At 44.3% G+C, this 21,491-nt stretch overlaps 1 protein-coding gene across 2 annotated transcripts in view; it reads left to right on the forward strand.

Moving 5' to 3' along the window:
• The window catches only part of LOC122943194 (protein SSUH2 homolog), a 32,308-nt gene extending 11,007 nt beyond the window's left edge, over positions 1 to 21,301 (forward strand). For both annotated transcript variants that reach the window (XM_044300751.1, XM_044300752.1), the window contains 9 exons: positions 2,773 to 2,902; positions 3,007 to 3,067; positions 7,522 to 7,646; positions 8,315 to 8,377; positions 12,413 to 12,492; positions 19,604 to 19,696; positions 20,072 to 20,177; positions 20,325 to 20,432; positions 20,516 to 21,301. In XM_044300751.1, the coding sequence (XP_044156686.1) occupies positions 2,773 to 2,902; positions 3,007 to 3,067; positions 7,522 to 7,646; positions 8,315 to 8,377; positions 12,413 to 12,492; positions 19,604 to 19,696; positions 20,072 to 20,177; positions 20,325 to 20,432; positions 20,516 to 20,656 (907 nt within the window). In that variant the 3' untranslated portion in view covers positions 20,657 to 21,301. The remainder of the gene's footprint in view (positions 1 to 2,772; positions 2,903 to 3,006; positions 3,068 to 7,521; positions 7,647 to 8,314; positions 8,378 to 12,412; positions 12,493 to 19,603; positions 19,697 to 20,071; positions 20,178 to 20,324; positions 20,433 to 20,515) is intronic.
• The last annotated feature ends 190 nt before the right edge of the window (positions 21,302 to 21,491 follow it).

A 21,491-nucleotide genomic window follows, 5' to 3' on the forward strand; every position in this document is an offset into this window, starting at 1 on the left:
CCCCCTATTCACCTCTATGGGACGGCTCTTTAGTATTCAAGTGTATAGGAAGAAGCCATCGCATAGAATGGAATGGGACGGCTTTGTGCAATTACACTGATCATTGCTGCGAGGTCGACGGCGAGCGGGTAATCAATGAAGGGAAGGCTGCACTGGCATGGAGCAGCTGATTGGCGATCTGATATTGATAAATTATCCTAAAGGATAGGGCATCAATATTAAAATCCCGGAAAACCCCTTTAAGTAAAGACTAATAATAATTTGATCCATTCTGTGAGGCTGTGGTCTCCAGCCCGAGCCTCTCTCGCTGTTGCAAAACTACAACTCCCAGCAGGCCCTGACAGCCTTGCGATACTGACACACCCAGGGGTATAAATATAGGGGGTGCAGAAGTATCAAGGAGGTCCAATGGTCCCAGTGCCATGTATGAATACACCAGAGATCTAGAAGGCGGGGGCACATCAAGATTTAAGATAAGAATGCCGGCACACGGTATGAAACATTCAATATGATCCAAGAAAGAGAGAGAGAGAATACCGAGATAAGAGCCGCACATCTAAAAAGTATCAAAATTATTCAAGACAATAGACACAACAAGGACAACTTAAAATGATTGTATACAATAAATCATGGCTGTGTGGACTGGATACGTGCCACACGCCACCCTGACTCTACCACAAAGCCTTAAACATCCTCCCACATAAATTAGTACATTTCAATTAAAGTGCATAAAATCCATCAACATGAATGATCTAGGTGGAATCTGCGTGGTGGTCAGGGAGAAAAATGCCCATCGCGTATCGCCAGGCTCTGCTGGCTTCCTCAGGTGCCTATTTCTGTGTCACATATGGGCTTGTATATATATACATAATAATGATCATCACCTGTGGTATAGACGTACATGTGGTCTATTAGAGGAATCCCCCCCCCCCCCCCACACCTCACACAGGGGGAGGAGATGCTGGTCATCAGTATGAATTCAGCACAGAGGCAAGAATGCGCGCCGAGACAAGCGGCAGACGGAACTGACATCTGCGCATGCGTTCAGTCGAACCAGCCGCGTTCCAAATAGCGGAAGCAGCAGATCACGCTGGATCAGAGCGCGTGCTGCGTTCCATAGACCGGAAGCACCGTCACGCAATGAAGGCTCGACCTGAACGCATGGGGACCCATGTGGGAGAGAGGACAAAAGGGGAAAGGAAACAAACAAACAAAGGATAGGACATAAATGATAACAAAAATAGATATCTCATGAAGAGCAAATGATAGGCATGAACCCATATGTATATACAAAGCAAATTGTGCTCATAAAGCAAAAAATAATAAAAAGAAGAAATAAAATATATATTCAAAATACATACAAAATCCACATAATATGTAGCACAGTGACCATGATTAGTGTATATTATTAATGACCATGATTGGTGTGTATATATATAAAAAAACTCATATTAAACCCATCACTTTTAACTCTTTAACTCACTATCAATTGTGTCCATTATTTATTTAGTATTATTTGTACTGGTTATTCTATACATTATTTAATAATCTGCATAATTTATGCTTTTTATTTCTTGTGTTAAATGTATGACTACACCAGTGTTATAGATGGTGCTTCGTAGCTGAGGACGTTATTAGACATTATACATAGAGAACCAGAAGCTTCTTGGGATGGAGTCATAGAGCCTGTTTGGCCCCCACTACTCCCATTACAAGCCTTAGGCCTCTTTCACACTTGCGTTGTCCGGATCCGGCGTGTACTCCATTTGCCGGAATTACACGCCGGATCCGGAAAAACGCAAGTGTACTGAAAGCATTTGAAGACGGATCCGTCTTCAAAATGCGTTCAGTGTTACTATGGCAGCCAGGATGCTATTAAAGTCCTGGTTGCCATAGTAGGAGCGGGGAGCGGGGGAGCGGTATACTTACAGTCCGTGCGGCTCCCGGGGCGCTCCAGAGTGACGTCAGAGCGCCCCATGCGCATGGATGACGTGCCATGCGATCACGTGATCCATGCGCTTGGGGCGCCCTGACGTCACTCTGGAGCGCCCCGGGAGCAGCACGGACTGTAAGTATACCGCTCCCCCGCTCCCCGCTCCTACTATGGCAACCAGGACTTTAGCGTCCCAGCAGCCATGGTAACCATTCAGAAAAAACTAAATGTCGGATCCGGCAATGCGCCGAAACGACGTTTAGCTTAAGGCCAGATCCGAATTAATGCCTTTCAATGGGCATTAATTCCGGATCCGGCCTTGCGGCAAGTCTTCAGGATTTTTGGCCGGAGCAAAAAGCGCAGCATGCTGCGGTATTTTCTCCGGCCAAAAAACGTTCCGGTCCTGAACTGAAGACATCCTGATGCATCCTGAACGGATTTCTCTCCATTCAGAATGCATTAGGATAAAACTGATCAGGATTCTTCCGGCATAGAGCCCCGACGACGGAACTCTATGCCGGAAGACAAGAACGCAGGTGTGAAAGAGCCCTAAGGGGTATTCCGGTGTTAAAAGATATTCCCTATCCACAGGATAGGGGATAACTATTAGATTGGTGGGGGTCCTACTGCTGGGACCCCACTGATCGTCATGAGAATTGATTGCTTCTTTGTCTGCCCTCAGGGGCCCAATATTGTCCACATGGACAGCCTCACCGGTAGCTAGATAGTCTCCATATAGACAATTTAGGATACGTGGTTTCCTGCTCTCATATATTTCTGATTGTTGTAGAATTGCATTCAAGATCACCGATTCTGGTTTGTTGCCTTCATTTTTGCAGAATCCCATCGGTCTCAGAAAATGATGCTAGAAATGCCCTGAAGGATTTTGCCAAAAATAAATGCTGCTACCGCACCACCCCTGCAGAGGAAATGGACTTCCATGAACTTCGACCTTTTAATACATACAGGGTGTGTAGAATGTTTTTTACTCTTACCCTTAAAAGGGAAGTATCACATTTTATAGACCTTGTCACCTCGGTCACATGGTCACATATGTCACTTTATAATTGTAGTATCGACTGGAGACGTTCACAGAGTCCCGGACATGTAAATGGGTCACCACACCTTACAATGGTCAGTATGTAATCAGGGTCAGCACTGCTGTTCAGAGGTCAGTGCTACAGTCAGGGTGCACTGAGGTTATGGTTTGCAGTCTGACTGCAGCTACATCTGCATGGAGTTTGCTTGTTCCTGCTGTTTGCATTGACTTTGGGCACTTTTTATTTGCTTATGTGGACTTTGGGTGTTTGCCTTCTGCATACATAGACTTTTGGTGCTTTATTTCTGCTGGCATGAACTTTGGGCACTAATTCTCTGTTTGCGTGGACATTGGCCACTTTGCTTCTGTTTCCATTAAATTTGGGTATTTTTCTTCTGTTCTAATGGACTTTGGGTGCTTTCCTTGTGCATATATGGACTTTGGGTGCTTCCCTTCTGCTTGCATGGACTTTGTGCACTTTCCTTCTTTCTTTTTTCCATAGACTTTGGGTGCTTTCCTTCTGCATACATGGACTTTGGGTGCTTTCCTTCTGGTTGAATGGTCTTTGGGTTGTTCCTTCTGCTTTCATGGACTTTGGGTGTTTTTCTTCTGCATGCATGGACTCCGCCTGCTTTCCCTCTGTTTGCATGGACTTTGGGTACTTTCCTTCTGCTTGCATGGACTTGGGGCACTTTTTCTCTGTTTGCATGGACTTTGGCCACTTTTCCTCTTTTTCCATGGACTTTGGGTGCTTTCCTTCTGGTTGCATGGATTTTAGGTGCTTTCCCTCTGTTTGCATGGACTTTGGGTGCTTTCCCTCTGTTTACATGGAATTTAGGTGCTTTCCCTCTGTTTGCATTGACTTTGGGTGCTTTCCTTCTGGTTGCATGGACTTGGGGCACTTTCCCTCTTTTTCCGTAGACTTTGGGTGCTTTCCTTCTGGTTGCATTGTCTTTGGGTCGTTCCTTCTTCTTTCATGGACTTTGGGTGCTTTCCTTCTGCATGAATGGACTCTGCAGGCTTTCCCTCTGTTTGCATGGACTTTGGGTGCTTTCCTTCTGCTTGCATGAACTTGGGGAACGTTCTCTCTGTTTGCATGGACTTTGGCCACTTTCCCTCTTTTTCCATAGATTTTGGGTGCTTTCCTTCTGCTTGCATGGACTTGGGGCACGTTCTCTCTTTTTCCATGGACTTTGGGTGCTTTCCTTCTGGTTGCATGGACTTGGCATGCTTTCCTTCTGCATGCATGGACTTTGGGTGCTTTCCTTCTGGTTGCATGGACTTTGGGTGCTTTCCCTCTGTTTGCATTGACTTTGGGTGCTTTCCTTCTGCATGCTTGGACTTTGGGTGCTTTCCCTCTCATTTGGATTGACTTTGGATGCTTTCCTTCTGGTTGCATGGACTTGGGGTACTTTCCCTCTTTTTTTTATAGACTTTGGGTGCTTTCCTTCTGGTTGCATGGTCTTTGAGTAGTTCCTTCTGCTTTCATGGGCTTTGGGTGCTTTCCTTCTGCATGCATGGACTCTGCGTGCTTTCCCTCTGTTTGCATGGACTTTTGGTACTTTCCTTCTGCTTGCATTGACTTGGGGCACTTTTTCTCTGTTTGCATGGACTTTCGGTGCTTTCCTTCTGCTTGCATGGACTTTGGCCACTCTCCCTCTTTTTCCATAGACTTTGGGTGCTTTCCTTCTGCTTGCATGGACTTGGGGCACGATCCCTCTTTTTCCATGGACTTTGCGTGCTTTCCTTCTGGTTGCATGGATTTTGGATGCTTTCCTCCTGCATGCATGGACTCTGCGTGCTTTCCCTCTGTTTGCATGGACTTTGGATGCTTTCCTTCTGCATGCATGGACTTTGGGTGCTTTACCTCTGTTTGCATTGACTTTGGGTGCTTTCCTTCTGGTTGCATGGTCTTTGGGTAGTTCCTTCTGCTTTCATGGGCTTTAGGTGCTTTCCTTCTGCATGCATGGACTCTGCGTGCTTTCCCTCTGTTTTCATGGACTTTTGGTACTTTCCTTCTGCTTGAATGGACTTGGGGCACTTTTTCTCTGTTTGCATGGACTTTGGCTACTTTCACTCTTTTTTTCCCATGGACTTTGGGTGCTTTCCTTCTGCATTTATGGACTTTGGGTGATTTCCTTCTGGTTGCATTGACTATGGGTGCTTTCCTTCTGTATGCATGGACTTTGGGTGCTTTCCTTCTGTATGCATGGACTTTGGGTGCTTTCCCTCTGGTTGCATGGACTTTGGGTGCTTTCCCTCTGTTTGCATTGACTTTGGGTGTTTTCCCTCTGTTTGCATTGACTTTGGGTGTTTTACCTCTGTTTGCATTGACTTTGGGTGCTTTCCTTCTAGTTGCATGGACTTGGGGCACTTTCACTCTTTTTCCATAGACTTTGGGTGCTTTCCTTCTGGTTGCATGGACTTGGGGCACTTTCCCTCTTTTTCCATAGACTTTGGGTGCTTTTCTTCTGGTTGCATGGTCTTTGGGTCGTTCCTTTTGAATTCATGGACTTTAGGTGCTTTCCTTCGCATGCATGGACTTTGGATGCTTTCCTTCTGCATGCATGGACTTTGGGTGCTTTCCTTCTGGTTGCATGGGCTTTAGGTGCTTTCCCTCTGTTTGCATTGACTTTGGGTGCTTTCCTTCTGCATGCTTGGACTTTGGGTGCTTTCCCTCTGTTTGGATTGACTTTGGGTCCTTTCCTTCTGTTTGCATGGACTTGGGGTACTTTACCTCTTTTTCCATAGACTTTGGGTGCTTTCCTTTTGGTTGCATGGTCTTTGGGTAGTTCCTTCTGCTTTCATGGGCTTTGGGTGCTTTCCTTCTGCATGCATGGACTCTGCGTGCTTTCCCTCTGTTTGCATGGACTTTTGGTACTTTCCTTCTGCTTGACTGGACTTGGGGCACTTTCCCTCTTTTTCCATAGACTTTGGGTGCTTTCCTTCTGGTTGCATGGACTTAGGGCACTTTCCCTCTTTTTCCATAGACTTTGGGTGCTTTCCTTCTGGTTGCATGGTCTTTGGGTAGTTCCTTCTGCTTTCATGGGCTTTAGGTGCTTTCCTTCTGCATGCATGGACTCTGCGTGCTTTCCCTCTGTTTTCATGGACTTTTGGTACTTTCCTTCTGCTTGAATGGACTTGGGGCACTTTTTCTCTGTTTGCATGGACTTTGGCCACTTTCACTCTTTTTTCCATGGACTTTGGGTGCTTTCCTTCTGCATTCATGGACTTTGGGTGATTTCCTTCTGGTTGCATGGACTTGGGGTACTTTACCTCTTTTTCCATAGACTTTGGGTGCTTTCCTTTTGGTTGCATGGTCTTTGGGTAGTTCCTTCTGCTTTCATGGGCTTTGGGTGCTTTCCTTCTGCATGCATGGACACTGCGTGCTTTCCCTCTGTTTGCATGGACTTTTGGTACTTTCCTTCTGCTTGACTGGACTTGGGGCACTTTCCCTCTTTTTCCATAGACTTTGGGTGCTTTCCTTCTGGTTGCATGGACTTAGGGCACTTTCCCTCTTTTTCCATAGACTTTGGGTGCTTTCCTTCTGGTTGCATGGTCTTTGGGTCGTTCCTTTTGAATTCATGGACTTTGGGTGCTTTCCTTCTGCATGCATGGACTCTGCATGCTTTCCCTCTGTTTGCATGGACTTTGGGTACTTTCCTTCTGCTTGAATGGACTTGGGGCACGTTCTCTCTGTTTGCATGGACTTTGGGTACTTTCCTTCTGCTTGCATGGAATTTGGGTGCTTTCCTTCTGGTTGCATGGACATTGGGTGCTTTCCCTCTGTTTGCATGGACTTTTGGTACTTTCCTTCTGCTTGCATGGACTTGGGGCACTTTTTATCTGTTTGCATGGAGTTTGGCCCCTTTCCCTCTTTTTTTATGGACTTTGGGTGCTTTCCTTCTGCATGCATGGACTTTGGGTGCTTTCCTTCCGGTTGCATGGACTTTGGGCACTTTCCTTCACTTTGCTTGGACTTTGAATACTTTCCCTCTGTTTACATGGACTTTGGGCACTTTCCCTGGCTTTGCAGGGACTTTTGACACTTTTCTTCTGCTTGCATGGACTTCAGGCTTCTGTTTCCATTGACTTTGGGCGTTTGCCTCCTGCATGCATGGACTTTGGGCACTTTTCCTTTGTATGTATGTGCTTCCTGCTAATCTTTCTAAACATTCTGGCTCTGATTTTTCAAACTGGTGTAAAGTAAAACAGGCTTACTTCCCCATAGCATCCAAACAGATTTCATCTATCATTTTCCAATGGAGCTCTGAAAAATTGGTTGCTATGTTAACTAAGCCCGTTTTCCTTTACACCAGTTGTGATAAATCCCCCCTCTCTGTTTTGCTCAGATTACTGACCTTGTAGCCTAGATCCTGTGTCTTCAGGTGGTATTGCATCATTGCAGTGCTTCGCCCTCTAGTGGCTGATCCAAAAAATGTTATATATTTTATATAGAGCTTAGGCATCTTCCACTCCTCCCAAATTTTATGCATAATTACAACTTATGACCAGTGATTAGAATTTTCCATTTTGTCATTACTGACAGGTCAGTCTGTGGATTCACCAGTATTTGGCATTCCCCCTCAGCCATGGGATGTACCCATCCAGATCCCAGCTATGTTTAAAGATGAGATAATGAAGATGCCTGTTCCTCATACATCTTCCTTGAAGGTGCAAATATTAATGATAGAGGTGCTCAGTGGTCAGCAGTACAGGTGTCTTGCAGTGCTGGGTCCTGGGTTTGAATCTGACCAGGGACATCATCTGCATGGAGTTTGTATCTTCTCGCCGTGTTTGCATGGGTTTCCTCAGGGTTGTCCGGTTTCCTCCCACACTGCAAAAATATACTAATAGCCAAATTGGCTTGACTTCCCAGGGAGTATCCCCAGCCACACAACCATCCCTGGGCTTTGAAGCACATTAGAAATGTTTGTCATTGTCACTGTCTATTTATGCTCCCCCCGGGATAAGAAGACCCAATGCTTTTTTGGATCCTTCTTTCTCCTTACCCCTTATATGAGAGAGATGGGCAGTATAACGCACACTACCCATGTGGAAGGGGTGAGGCCAGTCTGATCCAGGTCCCCTCCCTCAGAGCAGTTAGGCCGAGTTCACGTCACCGTTTATTTTTCCGACGTAGCACATTGGTCTTTCATAAATTGCCCCCTAAGAGCTAAAGATCCTGGACTCCAGACAGATACATTGTATCAGACTATAACACTACACTTACCACCTGCATCTGTGTAGCGATCTGATCTCCCTTACAGTTTTCTTCTTTGCCTTTCATGTAACAGATTTAGATTTTCTACCCTGTAAAGTGATGACATTTGTTATTTCAGGCCTGTCCTCAGTGTCTGGGAATCTGCAAGACGGTGTGCAAGAAGTGTCATGGCACAGGCCGTGTAAGTGCTAACCGGGTATTATTATGAAGGATGTATGGATCAGACGAAGTGTTTACATTGATGAACCTGCAAATCCTCTTCTGACCAAGATCAACCAATCACCTGCTGGACATCAGGGGCCACAAAGTGATGTTTTTGATGAAAATGTTGCTTTAATGGTAAAGATGTCACGCACACCAAGTAGTTAGGCAAAGGCTCAGAGTGGTGCCATCCTCCCTTCCCCCATAAACACACAACAAACTTATGGTTTAACCAAATTTATCCCCCCCCCAGAAAATATAAGGTAACATATACCATTGTACCAAACACATCTTATTGCTGCACTGCACACATATAGTACTGCTATATGATACACACGTACCTAAAAACACAGGTATGTGTAAACACATATATGCACAATACACACATTGCACACAAATTCATGCCTGCATATATACATCTGTCCTCCCTATTTTTTTTTTAAATTTACAAAACCTTTTGTGTTAAGAATTTAAAGAATATCATGGAAAAACTGTCACATGGTTGGGTTTAAAAAAAAAGGCATGCAGGATGGTGAATGATACAATGGGAAAATTGTTCTGTCTTGGGTGCATCGATCAATAGTGACCGTGGCATCAAAGTGGTTTAGAGGGAGTGGGCTCCCTCTCTCAGGCATCTGCACCACCTCAATAAACAGTACAGTGTATTATAGAAACAATCAGAAGATTGATCGACAAACTCCCCTTGTGGGGCTAATAAATAGTAAAAATAAGAGTTAAAGTTTTATTAAATCAAAAAATCTCCGAGTTAAAACCATGTGCCCTTTTTACATTAAAAAATTATTTTCAAATTTTGGGAAAAAATTGCAAAACTTAAATCTACCCCACATATTTGTTATCACCACATCCATAACCAACCACACTATACAATTATCACATAATATTAAAACTGCATGTTGAATACCATAAAAAAAAACTGAATTGCAGTTTTTTGTGTCAAATCAAATGCTGTTATCTACCCCAAACTGGCAACAATAAAAACTATAATTTTTTCCGCAATAATCAAGCCCTCACCCAGCTCCATACAAATAAAAAATAAAAACATTATGGGTCTTGGGATGTGGAAACATTTTCCTTTTTTAAAAAAAGGGGCTTTATTGTGCAAAAGTTTATATATATATATATATATATATATATATGTATATAGCAAACAAATAAAGTAGCAGCACACCACTAAATGCACTAAGACTGAGTATACAGGTGAATGTGTGAACAGGGTCAAATACATGACGCCAATATTTACTGCAAATGCAGTGAAGAAGCTCTTAGCGCATATTATTGATCAAAAATATGTCAGGCCCACCTACCAGACGACAAGGTAGCTTCTCTGATTTAAAAACACCCCAGCCCTTGGTGTTTTTAAATCAGAGTGAAAATGGAACTGGACCCTCCATGTTAGAGTAGGTCCCACCTGATAAGAAGCTACCTTGTCGTCTGGTAGGTGGGCCCGACATATTTTTGATCAATAATATGCGCTAAGAGCTTCTTCACTGCATTTGCAGTAAATATTGGCGTCAAGTATTTGACCCTGTTCACACATTCACCTGTATACTCAGTCTTAGTGCATTTAGTGGTGTGCTGCTACTTTATTTGTTTGCTGTATTATTGCCGGGTAGCTTGCACCTGCGATTTGTCTCAGGAGGTGCTGTTCCGTTTTTTTGCTTATATATATATATATATATATATACAGTGGGGGAAATAATTATTTGACCCCTCACTGATTTTGTAAGTTTGTCCAATGACAAAGAAATGAAAAGTCTCAGAACAGTATCATTTCAATGGTAGGTTTATTGTAACAGTGGCAGATAGCACATCAAAAGGAAAATCGAAAAAATAACTTTAAATAAAAGATAGCAACTGATTTGCATTTCATTGAGTGAAATAAGTATTTGAACCCTCTAACAAAAAAAGACTTAATACTTGGTGGAAAAACCCTTGTTTGCAAGCACAGAGGTCAAACGTTTCTTGTAATTGATGACCAAGTTTGCGCACATTTTAGGAGGAATGTTGGTCCACTCCTCTTTGCAGATCATCTCTAAATCCCTAAGGTTTCGAGGCTGTCTCTGTGCAACTCTGAGCTTGAGCTCCCTCCATAGGTTTTCGATTGGATTAAGGTCCGGAGACTGACTAGGCCACTCCATGACCTTAATGTGCTTCTTCTTGAGCCACTCCTTTGTTGCCTTTGCTGTATGTTTTGGGTCATTGTCGTGCTGGAACATCCATCCACGACCCATTTTCAGTTTCCTGGCAGAGGGAAGGAGGTTGTCGCTCAGGATTTCACGATACATGGCTCCGTCCATTTTCCCGTTTATGCGAATAAGTTGTCCTGTGCCCTTAGCAGAAAAACACCCCCAAAGCAAAATGTTTCCACCCCCATGCTTGACGGTGGGGACGGTGTTTTGGGGGTCATAGGCAGCATTTTTCTTCCTCCAAACACAGCGAGTTGAGTTAATGCCAAAGAGCTCTATTTTGGTCTCATCAGACCACAGCACCTTCTCCCAGTCACTCTCTGAATCATTCAGGTGTTCATTGGCAAACTTCAGACGGGCCTGCACATGTGCCTTCCTGAGCAGGGGGACCTTGCGAGCCCTGCAGGATTTTAATCCATTGCGGTGTAATGTGTTTCCAATGGTTTTCTTGGTGACTGTGGTCCCTGCTAATTTGAGGTCATTAACTAACTCCTCCCGTGTAGTTCTAGGATGCTTTTTCACCTTTCTCAGAACCATTGACACCCCACGAGGTGAGATCTTGCGTGGAGCCCCAGAGCGAGGTCGATTGATGGTCATTTTGTGCTCCTTCCATTTTCGAACAATCGCACCAACAGTTGTCACCTTCTCTCCCAGCTTCTTGCTAATGGTTTTGTAGCCCATTCCAGCCTTGTGCAGGTCTACAATTTTGTCTCTGACATCCTTGGACAGCTCTTTGGTCTTTCCCATGTTGGAGAGTTTGGAGTCTGCTTGATTGATTGATTCTGTGGACAGGTGTCTTTTATACAGGTGACTAGTTAAGACAGGTGTCCTTAATGAGGGTGACTAATTGAGTAGAAGTGTCTAACCACTCTGTGGGAGCCAGAACTCTTAATGGTTGGTAGGGGTTCAAATACTTATTTCACTCAATGAAATGCAAATCAGTTGCTATCTTTTATTTAAAGTTATTTTTTCGATTTTCCTTTTGATGTGCTATCTGCCACTGTTACAATAAACCTACCATTGAAATGATACTGTTCTGAGACTTTTCATTTCTTTGTCATTGGACAAACTTACAAAATCAGTGAGGGGTCAAATAATTATTTCCCCCACTGTATATTAGCATTGTAATCATTCTGACCCCAAGAATAACGTTATAAAGTTATTTTATTGCCAAAGAACAAACACCGCAAAATGTATAAAGTAAAAACTCAGTGGCAGTATTGTTATTCCCCCTCCCCAGGAACATTTAATAAAAGTAAATTTTTGTGTGTACCTCAAAATGATGTTATTAAAAACTACAACTTTTCCTGCAAAAAACGAGCCCTCATACGACTACATTGATAGAAATATAAAAAAGTTATAGCTTTGAATACGACAATTAGAAAATGAATGAAAAATTGCTTGGTCACTAAGGCCCAGAATTTTCTTTCCGTCTCCGTTCCGTTTTTTTTTTTTTTTTGCGGACTGTATGCAGAACCATTCATTTAAAAAAAAAACGGAAGTTACTCCGTGTGCATTCTGTTTCCATATGTCTGTATTTCCGTTCCACAAAAAAATAGAACATGTCCTACTATTGTCCGCATTACAGACAAGGATAGTACTGTTCTATTAGGGGCTAGATGATACGGAATGCACACGGATGTCATTCATATTTTTTGCGATCCGTAAAATACATACGGTCGTGTGCATGAGCCCTAAGGGGTTAATGGCAGTAAAAAACGTTGTTGCTGTTTGTTGAATGGAAATATCACTGGCTCCAGGAATATCATCAGTAACTCACTCATTTGTCACTCTTTGCTTTCATGCAGGTGAGGTGCTGGGTTTGCAACGGGACTGGACGCCGTTTCGATGACCCTTGTCACCGCTGCAGAGGACAAGGCACAGAAAGGTGGGCGAAACTTTTCAGTCTGTAGGGGCGTCTTAGGAGAGATGTGGTGAGACACTTAGGCTGTACCCATGAACTGTCAGTGCATCCCATTGATATGAGTGGGACCCACCAGCAAAATCCAGTGCTTGCTCTGACCATCGACTGGAGGAAGCTCCTGACCAGCTCAGCACTTTGCTTCCTACTCTGGTGGCCACATTGGATGGAAAATTGGGGTTAGAGGGCACCTGTTCTATCCATAGGCGTCTCATAAAGACAACCTCTTTCTATATGTCCTATCACAGACATATAGAATATCTTGAAAAAGTATTCATACCCCTTGGACTTTTTCACATTTTTCCATTTTACACCCACAAGCTAAAATGTGCTTTACTGGGAGTTCATGTGATCGGCCAACACAAAGTACAAGTCTGTGTGAAGTGAGAAGAAGATGATACAAGGTTTTCACAATTTGTAATAAATAAATATCTGGAAAGTGTGCGATGCATTTGTATTCAGCCCCCTGAGTCAATACTTAGTAGGACCACCTGTCACTGCAATTACAGCTGCAGTCTTTTGGGGGGGATGTCTCTACCAGCTTTGCACATCTAGAGGCTGAAATTTTTCCCGATTGTTCTTTGCAGAAGAGCTCAGGCTCAGTTAGATTCCATGGAGTGCATCTGTGAAGAGCAATTTCCAAGTCTTGCCCCAGATTCTCAGTGGGATTTAGGTCTGGACTGTGACTGGGCCGTTCTAACACATGAAGATGCTCTGATCTAAACCATTCCATTGTAGCTCTGGCCTGATGTTGAGGGTGGTTGTCCTGCTGGAAGGTGAACCTTCTCCCAGTCTCAAGTCTTTTGCAGCCTCTCCCAGGTTTTCCTCCAGGATTGTCCTGTATTTAGCTCCATCCATCTTCCCATCACCTCTGACCGGCTTCGCTGTCCCTGCTGAAGAAGAGCCTCCCCCCGGCATGATGCTGCCACCGCCATGTCTCATGGTGGGGATGGTGAGTTCAGGGTGATGTGCAGGGTTAGTTTCCCCCACACATAGCGTTTAGGCCAAAAAGTTCCACTTTGGTCTCCTTTGACCAGAGAACCTTCTTCCATGTTTGCTGTGTCCCCTACATGGCTTGTGGGAAACTGCAGATGGGCCTTCTTAAGGCGTCTTTTTTCTTGCGACTCTTCCATAAAGGGCAGATTTGCAGAGTACACGACTAGGATCTCTGCAGCTCCTCCAGAGTGACCATGGGCCTCGGCTACTTCTCGAATAAGTGCTTTCCTCTTCTGGGCTGTCAGTTTAGGTTTGCAGTTGTGCCATACTCCTTCCATTTTCGGATGATGGATTGAACAGTGCTCCATGAGATGTTCAGAGCATGGGGGATTTTATTTTATAACCTAACCCTGCTTTATACTTCTCCACAACTTTATCCCTGACCTGTCTGATGTGTTCCTGTCATGCCCTGCTCAGGTTATGTGCGGAGGTCTGCCAGGTTAGCAGCACGTGTGTAGTTTGTTTTGTTTTGGGTTTGGATTTGAGCTGTATCCGCCTCCTTCCAGGTGCACTGGGTGTGGTTGTTTGTATGAGTTTAAATTATGCCCCTTCCCAGTGTCCTGTGCAGGTTATAGCTTCTATCTTGCTCTGAGGAAGGAAGGAAGAAATCGCTGTTTCTGCACAGCTACAGATAAGTTGGTTTTGTTTCTCTCTTGTGTTCTGTCTAGGCTGTTAGGGAGACACCTGCTCCCTCTTTGCTTGAGGAAGCGGGCTGTCTCTTTTCCCCTTTTCCATCATCTTAGGGATTTTAGGGTTTCTTCAGCCTTAGGCACGGGGGCACGTTTATTCCCACCTTCAGGGTCTGAACGTGTGCACAGAAGTCCAGGGAGAATTGGTAGGGATTTGTCAGGAGGTGACCTTTATCCACAGCTTCTGGCCTAGACACTTGTTTCATGGTTTTCTGTGTTTCTATTGTATCTTGTATCCTACCCAGCGTGACAGTATAACCCGCCAATACTTAGACGGCCATTTCTCAGCTGCTTTGAGATGGTTATCAATTGAAGCGCTAGTTGATTGCATGCAGGGATTATCCCTAGAGGTGGCTGATCTGCGTAATTCTGTCGCACAGTGTCAGAATGCCTTGGCATCAGGTGCAAAAGGAGGAAGTCAAATTTATGGGGAGCCTAGAGTCGCTCTCCCTGATAGATTTGCAGGGGGTGTGGATGACTTTATCCGCTTTAGAGAGTCATGCAAGCTGTATTTTTGGCAGCATCTATCTTCATCTGGTGATGAGATTCAGAGAGTAGGGATAATCATATCCCTGCTTAAAGGGGACGCGCAATCCTGGGCCTTTTCTCCGATTCTGTGGCCCTCCGGTCGGTGGAAGCCTTGGGATTAATTTATGACGACCCAGATCGGGTCTCGATGGCGGAATCTAAATTGCGTAATTTATTACAAGGCGAACATACTGCAGAGGCTTACTGCGTTGAGTTTAGGAGATAGGCTACTGAGTCAGAGTGGAATGACCCTGCGTTACGTAGTTGAGGTTGTCTGAGAGATTAAAAGATACCCTTGCTTTTCATGAGTACCCGGATACATTGGAGAATGCTATGTCTTTGGCAGTACGGTTAGATAGACGTATTAGAGAGAGGTGTAAGGTTCCCTCCGCGCAAGGATCCCTTCTGTGAGTGGTTTCGTCTCACCTGCTCCCCAGGTTGATATGACATGTAACTCTGGGGTAGGGAAGGAACCCATGCAGCTGGGTCAGGTGTCTATCCGTTCTGGTAGTAGGAACTTTAGGAGGTTGCATAAACTATGTTATTACTGTGGGAAAAGTGGTCATTTTATTTTTGCTTGTCCTTTAGTTAAACTGCATGTTGATGAGAGAGAATCACAAAGAGGTTTACTTAAAGAGAAAAAAGAAACATTTCTGACTCTTGGTAGTGTGGATGGGGTGGTGGAGCAAGCAGGTATGCAAGCTCCCTGTAATACTCGCTTTCTCCTTCCAGCTATGGTGGGGCTAGACTCAAGAAAATTCAATGTTGAAGTATTCATTGACTGTGGTGCTGGGGTAAACCTTATTGATTTTCTTTTTCTTCAAAATCTAGGACTAAGTACTTGCACTTTAGAAAGAGAGATTCCGGTTTTTGCAATTGACTCTTCCCCTCTTTCTCAGAGGAGTCTCACTCATATAGCTCATGGTATTCTGTTAAGGGTGGGTGATTCACATGTTGAGATCATGTCTTGTTTTGTTATGAAGGACTTGCCCGCTCCTATAGTCTTAGGTTTACCTTGGTTGACCAAACATAACCCAATTATAGATTGGCAGGCAAGACAGATCATTGGTTGGAGTGAATTTTGTTTGGACAATTGTCTTGGCACATCTATCTCTGGTGTGTCTACTACAGCTCTACCTCAGTATCTCTCAGATTTTAGGGATGTCTTTTCGGAGGGTGGGGCTCAGGAATTGCCCCCTCATCGTGAATATGATTGTCCAGTTAATCTCATCCCAGGGGCTAAGTTGCCAAAGTTTTGGCTTTACAATCTTTGTCAACCTGAAAGAGAGGTCATGCGGAAGTATATTGCCGAGAGTTTGTCAAAAGGTCATATTAGGCCATCTAAGTCTCCGGTTTCAGTTGGGTTATTCTTTGTAAAGAAAAAGGATGAATCGCTTAGACCTTGTTTGGATTTCCGGGAATTAAACCGTATTACGGTCCGTGATCCGTTTCCCCTTCCTTTGATCTCTGACCTTTTTGATCAAATTGTTGGAGCCAAGGTGTTCTCCAAGTTAGATTTAAGAGGGGCCTACAATCTGATCAGAATCAAGGAAGGAGATGAGTGGAAAACGGCCTTCAACACGCACGAGGGCCATTTCGAGAATCTGGGTATGCCTTTTGGGTTAACTAACGCGGTTTTTCAGCGATTTGTCAGTTACATTTTCCATCATTTTGTGGGAAGGTTCGTGGTAATTTACTTGGATGACATTCTAATTTACTCTCCTGTTCTGAAGACCCATCAGGATCACGTGAAACAGGTTTTGTCGATCCTTCGGGCGAATAAATTATATGCCAAATTGGAGAAATGTGTGTTTTCTGTTCAGGAGCTTCCGTTTCTGGGATATCTGCTTTCTGACTCTGGTTTTCGTATGGACCCCTAAAAGGTCCGGGCAGTTCTGGAATGGGACCGACCGGAGAATCAGAAAGCTTTGATGCGGTTTTTGGGGTTTACTAATTATTATAGAAAATTTATCTTGAACTAATCTACCATTGTAAGACCTCTGACCGATATGACTAAGAAGGGCGTCGACTTCTCTGTCTGGTCGGATGAGGCATTGCAGGCTTTTTCGGCTATTAAGGAATGTTTTGCGTCTGCTCCCATTCTGATGCAGCCCGATGTGTCTCAGCCATACGTGGTGGAGGTGGATGCATCCCGTTACGGTATATACTGATCATAAGAATTTGGCTTACCTGCAATCTGCCAAGCGTCTGAATCCTAGACAGGCTAGATGGTCACTGTTCTTTACTATGTTCAATTTTGTGGTTACTTTTCGCCCAGGGGTTAAAAACGTCAAGGCAGATGCATTGTCTCATAGTTTTCCTGGGGGAGGTGATTCAGAGGATCCTGCTCCGATTTTGGCTGATGGGGTGGTGGTCTCCGCTCTGTACCCCGAATTGGAGATGGAAGTGTTGGGAGCCCAGGAGGAGGCTCCTGATTCTTGTCCCCCAGGGAGGTTGTTTGTTCCTGATGGACTGCGATACAAGGTATTCAAGGAACATCACTGTCCTTGCTGGACATCCTGGTGGTAAGTCCACCTTTGATCTTATTTCCCGGAGGTTCTGGTGGCCCGGATTACGTAAGAGTGTTGAGGATTATGTAGCAGCTTGTGAGACCTGTGCCCGGTCAAAGGTTGCTCACACTCGACCTTCTGGTTCACTTCTTCCTTTGTCTATTCCATCTCGTCCTTGGACGCACTTGTCTATGGACTTTATCACTGATCTGCCGAGTTCCTCCGCGAAAACAGTGATTTTGGTGGTTGTTGACCGTTTTAGTAAAATGTCTCACTTTGTATCGTTAGCTAGTCTGCCCAATGCCAAGACTCTTGCTCAGTTTAGGACCTTTTCTGGGACTAGTTCCTCTGGGATGCCAGAGGAGGAGAGATTTTCTTCTGCCTTGTCCTCTATCTGGCGGAGGATCGAAGTGAATTTGGAGAAGATGGGTGAGAGGTATAACCGAATGGATGACAAGAGACGTATGACTGGTCCAGACCTGTGTGTGGGTGATCTGGTGTGGTTATCTACTAAAAATATTAAACTGAGAGTACCATCTTGGAAACTGGGTCCAAGATTTATTGGACCTTACAAAATATCTGCGGTTGTCAATCCAGTTGCGTTTCGTCTGGATTTTCCACAGATCTGGAAGATCCATGATGTGTTCCACAGGTCTTTACTGAAGAAATATGTAAAACCGGTGGAACCATCGCCATTGCCTCTTCCCCCTGTTCTGGTTGATGGAAATTTAGAGTTTGAGATCTCTAGGGTTCTCCACTTATGTGTTCTTCGGGGTTCCCTTCAGTACCTGGTACACTGGAGGGGATACGGCCCCGAGGAGAGGATGTGGGTTCCGGCTGTGGATGTTAGTGCCAGCCGACTCAGCCGACTGGTGAGGGCCTTTCACAGGACCCATCCGGATAAAGTTGGGCCGGGGTGTCCGGAGGTTACCCGTAGAAGGGGGGGTACTGTCATGCCCTGCTCAGGTTATGTGCGGAGGTCTGCCAGGTTAGCAGCACGTGTGTAGTTTGTTTTGTTTTGGGTTTGGATTTGAGCTGTATCCGCCTCCTGTCAGGTGCACTGGGTGGGGTTGTTTGTGTGAGTTTAAATTTTGCCCCTTCCCAGTGTCCTGTGCGGGTTATAGCTTCTATCTTGCTCTGAGGAAGGAAGGAATCGCTGTTTCTGCTCAGCTACATATAAGTTGGTTTTGTTTCTCTTGTGTTCTGTCTAGGCTGTTAGGGAGACAGCTGCTCCCTCCTTGCTTGAGGAAGCAGGCTGTCTCTTTTCCCCTTTTCCACCCTCTTAGGGATTTTAGGGTTTCTTCAGCCTTAGGCACGGGGGCACGTTTATTCCCACCTTCAGGGTCTGAACGTGGGCACAGAAGTCCAGGGAGAGTTGGTAGGGATTTGTCAGGAGGTGACCTTTATCCACAGCTTCTGGCCTAGACACTTGTTTCATGGTTTTCTGTGTTTCTATTGCATCTTGTATCCTACCCAGCATGACAGTTCCTTGGTTTTAATGATGCTGTTTGATCACTGATGTTCTCTAATAAACCTCTGAGGCCTTCACAGAACATCTGTAGTTATACTGAGAATACATTACAGACAAGTGAACTCCATTTATTAATTAGGTGACTTAATTTAATTGGATTCATTAGGTTTCCATTCAAGAAAAGTTTTTTGTCGCAGAGGCAAAAGTCCTGTTCCCCTGAACAGAAACCTAACAAATCCGATTATAGTCAATGAGGTCCATAGGTTTCGTTCACTTCTGTTAACGGATCAGAAGAATGAAAAACTAAAGAGCTGATGTAAAAGCAGCGTAAGTTTGTGGGTGTAACGTGGAAATGTTCAAGGGGGTATGAATACTTTTTCAAGGCACTGAAGATGCCATACAGGGACCTCCGTATAGGAGCCAGAATAGAGAGCTGCCCTATAAGAGTGGCCCGTAGTCTTGTGTATAAGGCAACCCCTTTAATTGGCTTTGTATGACACCCTGCATATATAAGGTATGTACACTTTTGCAACCAAGTAGCTAACTGTAACTGTAGCCAAGCGTATATGGGGGCAGGGGGATTCCAAGAAATAGTTGCTGGCCAAGCAGACATTCATCCATGGCCACCTTTACACGACTGCAGGATCAGACCACACAGGAATTGTTTGCAGTCTGCAACCATGAAAGCACATAAGTCTGCATGGGAGCTGTATACAAAAATAAATGCAAAGTTTAAATCAGGACTAGTTGCAAAGTTGCACCATTTTATTTATTTTAGATGCACTGGCTGCAATTGTGTAGACTCCCTTTTAAAATGTTTTTCAATGCTCCTGCAATCCAGTCCTTGGATGCTCAGTAACAAGCCGTTGTGTTGTCACCCACAGCTGCACCACTTGTCACAGCACTAGATATGAGAGGTGTGTGGGATGCTCTGGACGCGGACAGATCCTGAACTACATTGAGCTGACTGTCACATGGTGAGAGGGAGGGTTGTAATAATCTCAAGGGGTCAACCTAGAGAGACAGAATCTTTGGTCTTTGCAGAATTTACAGTTTTTGTGCAATTCTTTTAAAACCTTTCAAAAAGTTGACTGCATTAGATTATCGGCAGCTGCTAAGTTGTCGTGGAGGCATGTGAATGAGGGGCGGCTGGTGCCAGATAGCTGCTGCAAAAGGCTCCAGTTCCAAATTGTATTTACTGATACAGGTAGGCTCTGTGCCCGCCCCTGCAGAGCTCTGTGCCCACCCCCGCAGACCTTCCTTGGTGACAGGGCAAATCCAGCAGCAGAAAGGAGAGTAATGTTCACTTCTGTTCTCCCGTCCACTGATTGTGTCGTCTTTTCTGTTTCCAGGAAAAATAACATTTATGAGTTTGTAGCCGAACACAATTCAGAGTTTCCTACAGATCTGTTCAAAAAGGTCAATGGAGAAATGATCTTCATGGATGAGCAAATGCTGGTGAGGATTTGTTGGTTAGATAGACAGATATACAAATAGATAGATAGGAGAGAGTGATACATAAATGATAGATAGATATGAGATAGATAGATTTTATTGTGTATGTTTGTATCTTGATCTTCTTCCCTTTGTTCATTCTTGTTACAGTTGTCTCCCTTGGTTAATTTCCCAGCTCAGTCCATAAATCAGTCTTCCCAGAATGCCTTGCAGCAGCATCGTACCCAGTTTTTTTCCACAAGTCGGGTGCTCAGACAGGTGCGTCCCTCTGGTCTATTCCCCTTGCCTATGGGAAGCTAAACCTGGCCAAGTTTTAACGAGTATTTTTCCCGTTCCTGCAGAGACACAGCATCGAGTGGCTGCCGCTCACCAAGGTGGAGTACATCTGGAGGGGGAATCGCTATGACTACTTTGTGTACGGAAAAGAGAACCAAGTGTACACTGACAACTATCCACAGAAGTGCTGCTGCGTAGTCATGTGACTTGTACCTGTCCCAGGACAGCACTCATCATGCCTATTTCCAGAAGGTTCCTCATGGGCGGAGCCTGTGATGTTGCAGCAGCTCACATGATTGGGCTATATGAGGTCCTTTCCAGACAATAAAATCACAATCCAGTGTAATACTGGACCTCATTACAAGGGTATATTCACACATTGCTGCGCCATAGCAAAACTACATGCAGATAAAAGTCGCTTTTGTCACAGTTCTAATGTAATTGCAGTGGGGGCTTATTTACATGTTTATATTTTCAGTTTCTACTGTTTAATTATACAATTGTATCAATATATGATCAATGGGAGCAATAAAAAAAATAAAAAATTTCCACTGGGGAAAACTAACCTCAATCATTGCCAATATTCTGGTGTGTATGGCCCTTTAAGAACCAGTATTACTATAAAATACCAGCACACATTTTTGATTGGAAACAAATTGTCTTCCTTTTTTAGTGTGTGACCCTCTGCATGACCGCACAATATGTAGCTTTACGTATGTGCATTCATCAGATTTTATGTAGTGCATCGTTATTTATGCTTTGTGGCATATTTTAGGATTGTGTCCACTCAATACAATATTTTTTTGCTCCAGTGTCTCTAAAATAATAAAATGAAACATCTTTTCAAATAATCTTGTCTATGTTTCTGACCATATAGCTCCTATGCAGACTTGGGTGTCTCCATGGTGACAGACTACAAACTCACCGTCGGTCATTAGATCTGTGGGGTCCGACTACCGGGACACCCATGATCAGCTTTTAGAAGGAGACTTGAGCACTGCAGTCTCTTCCTAAGCCAGTGACATCACTGCACTTCGGTCA

This window comes from Bufo gargarizans, chromosome 7 (genome assembly GCF_014858855.1).
Source record: "Bufo gargarizans isolate SCDJY-AF-19 chromosome 7, ASM1485885v1, whole genome shotgun sequence".
NCBI lineage: Eukaryota > Metazoa > Chordata > Amphibia > Anura > Bufonidae > Bufo > Bufo gargarizans.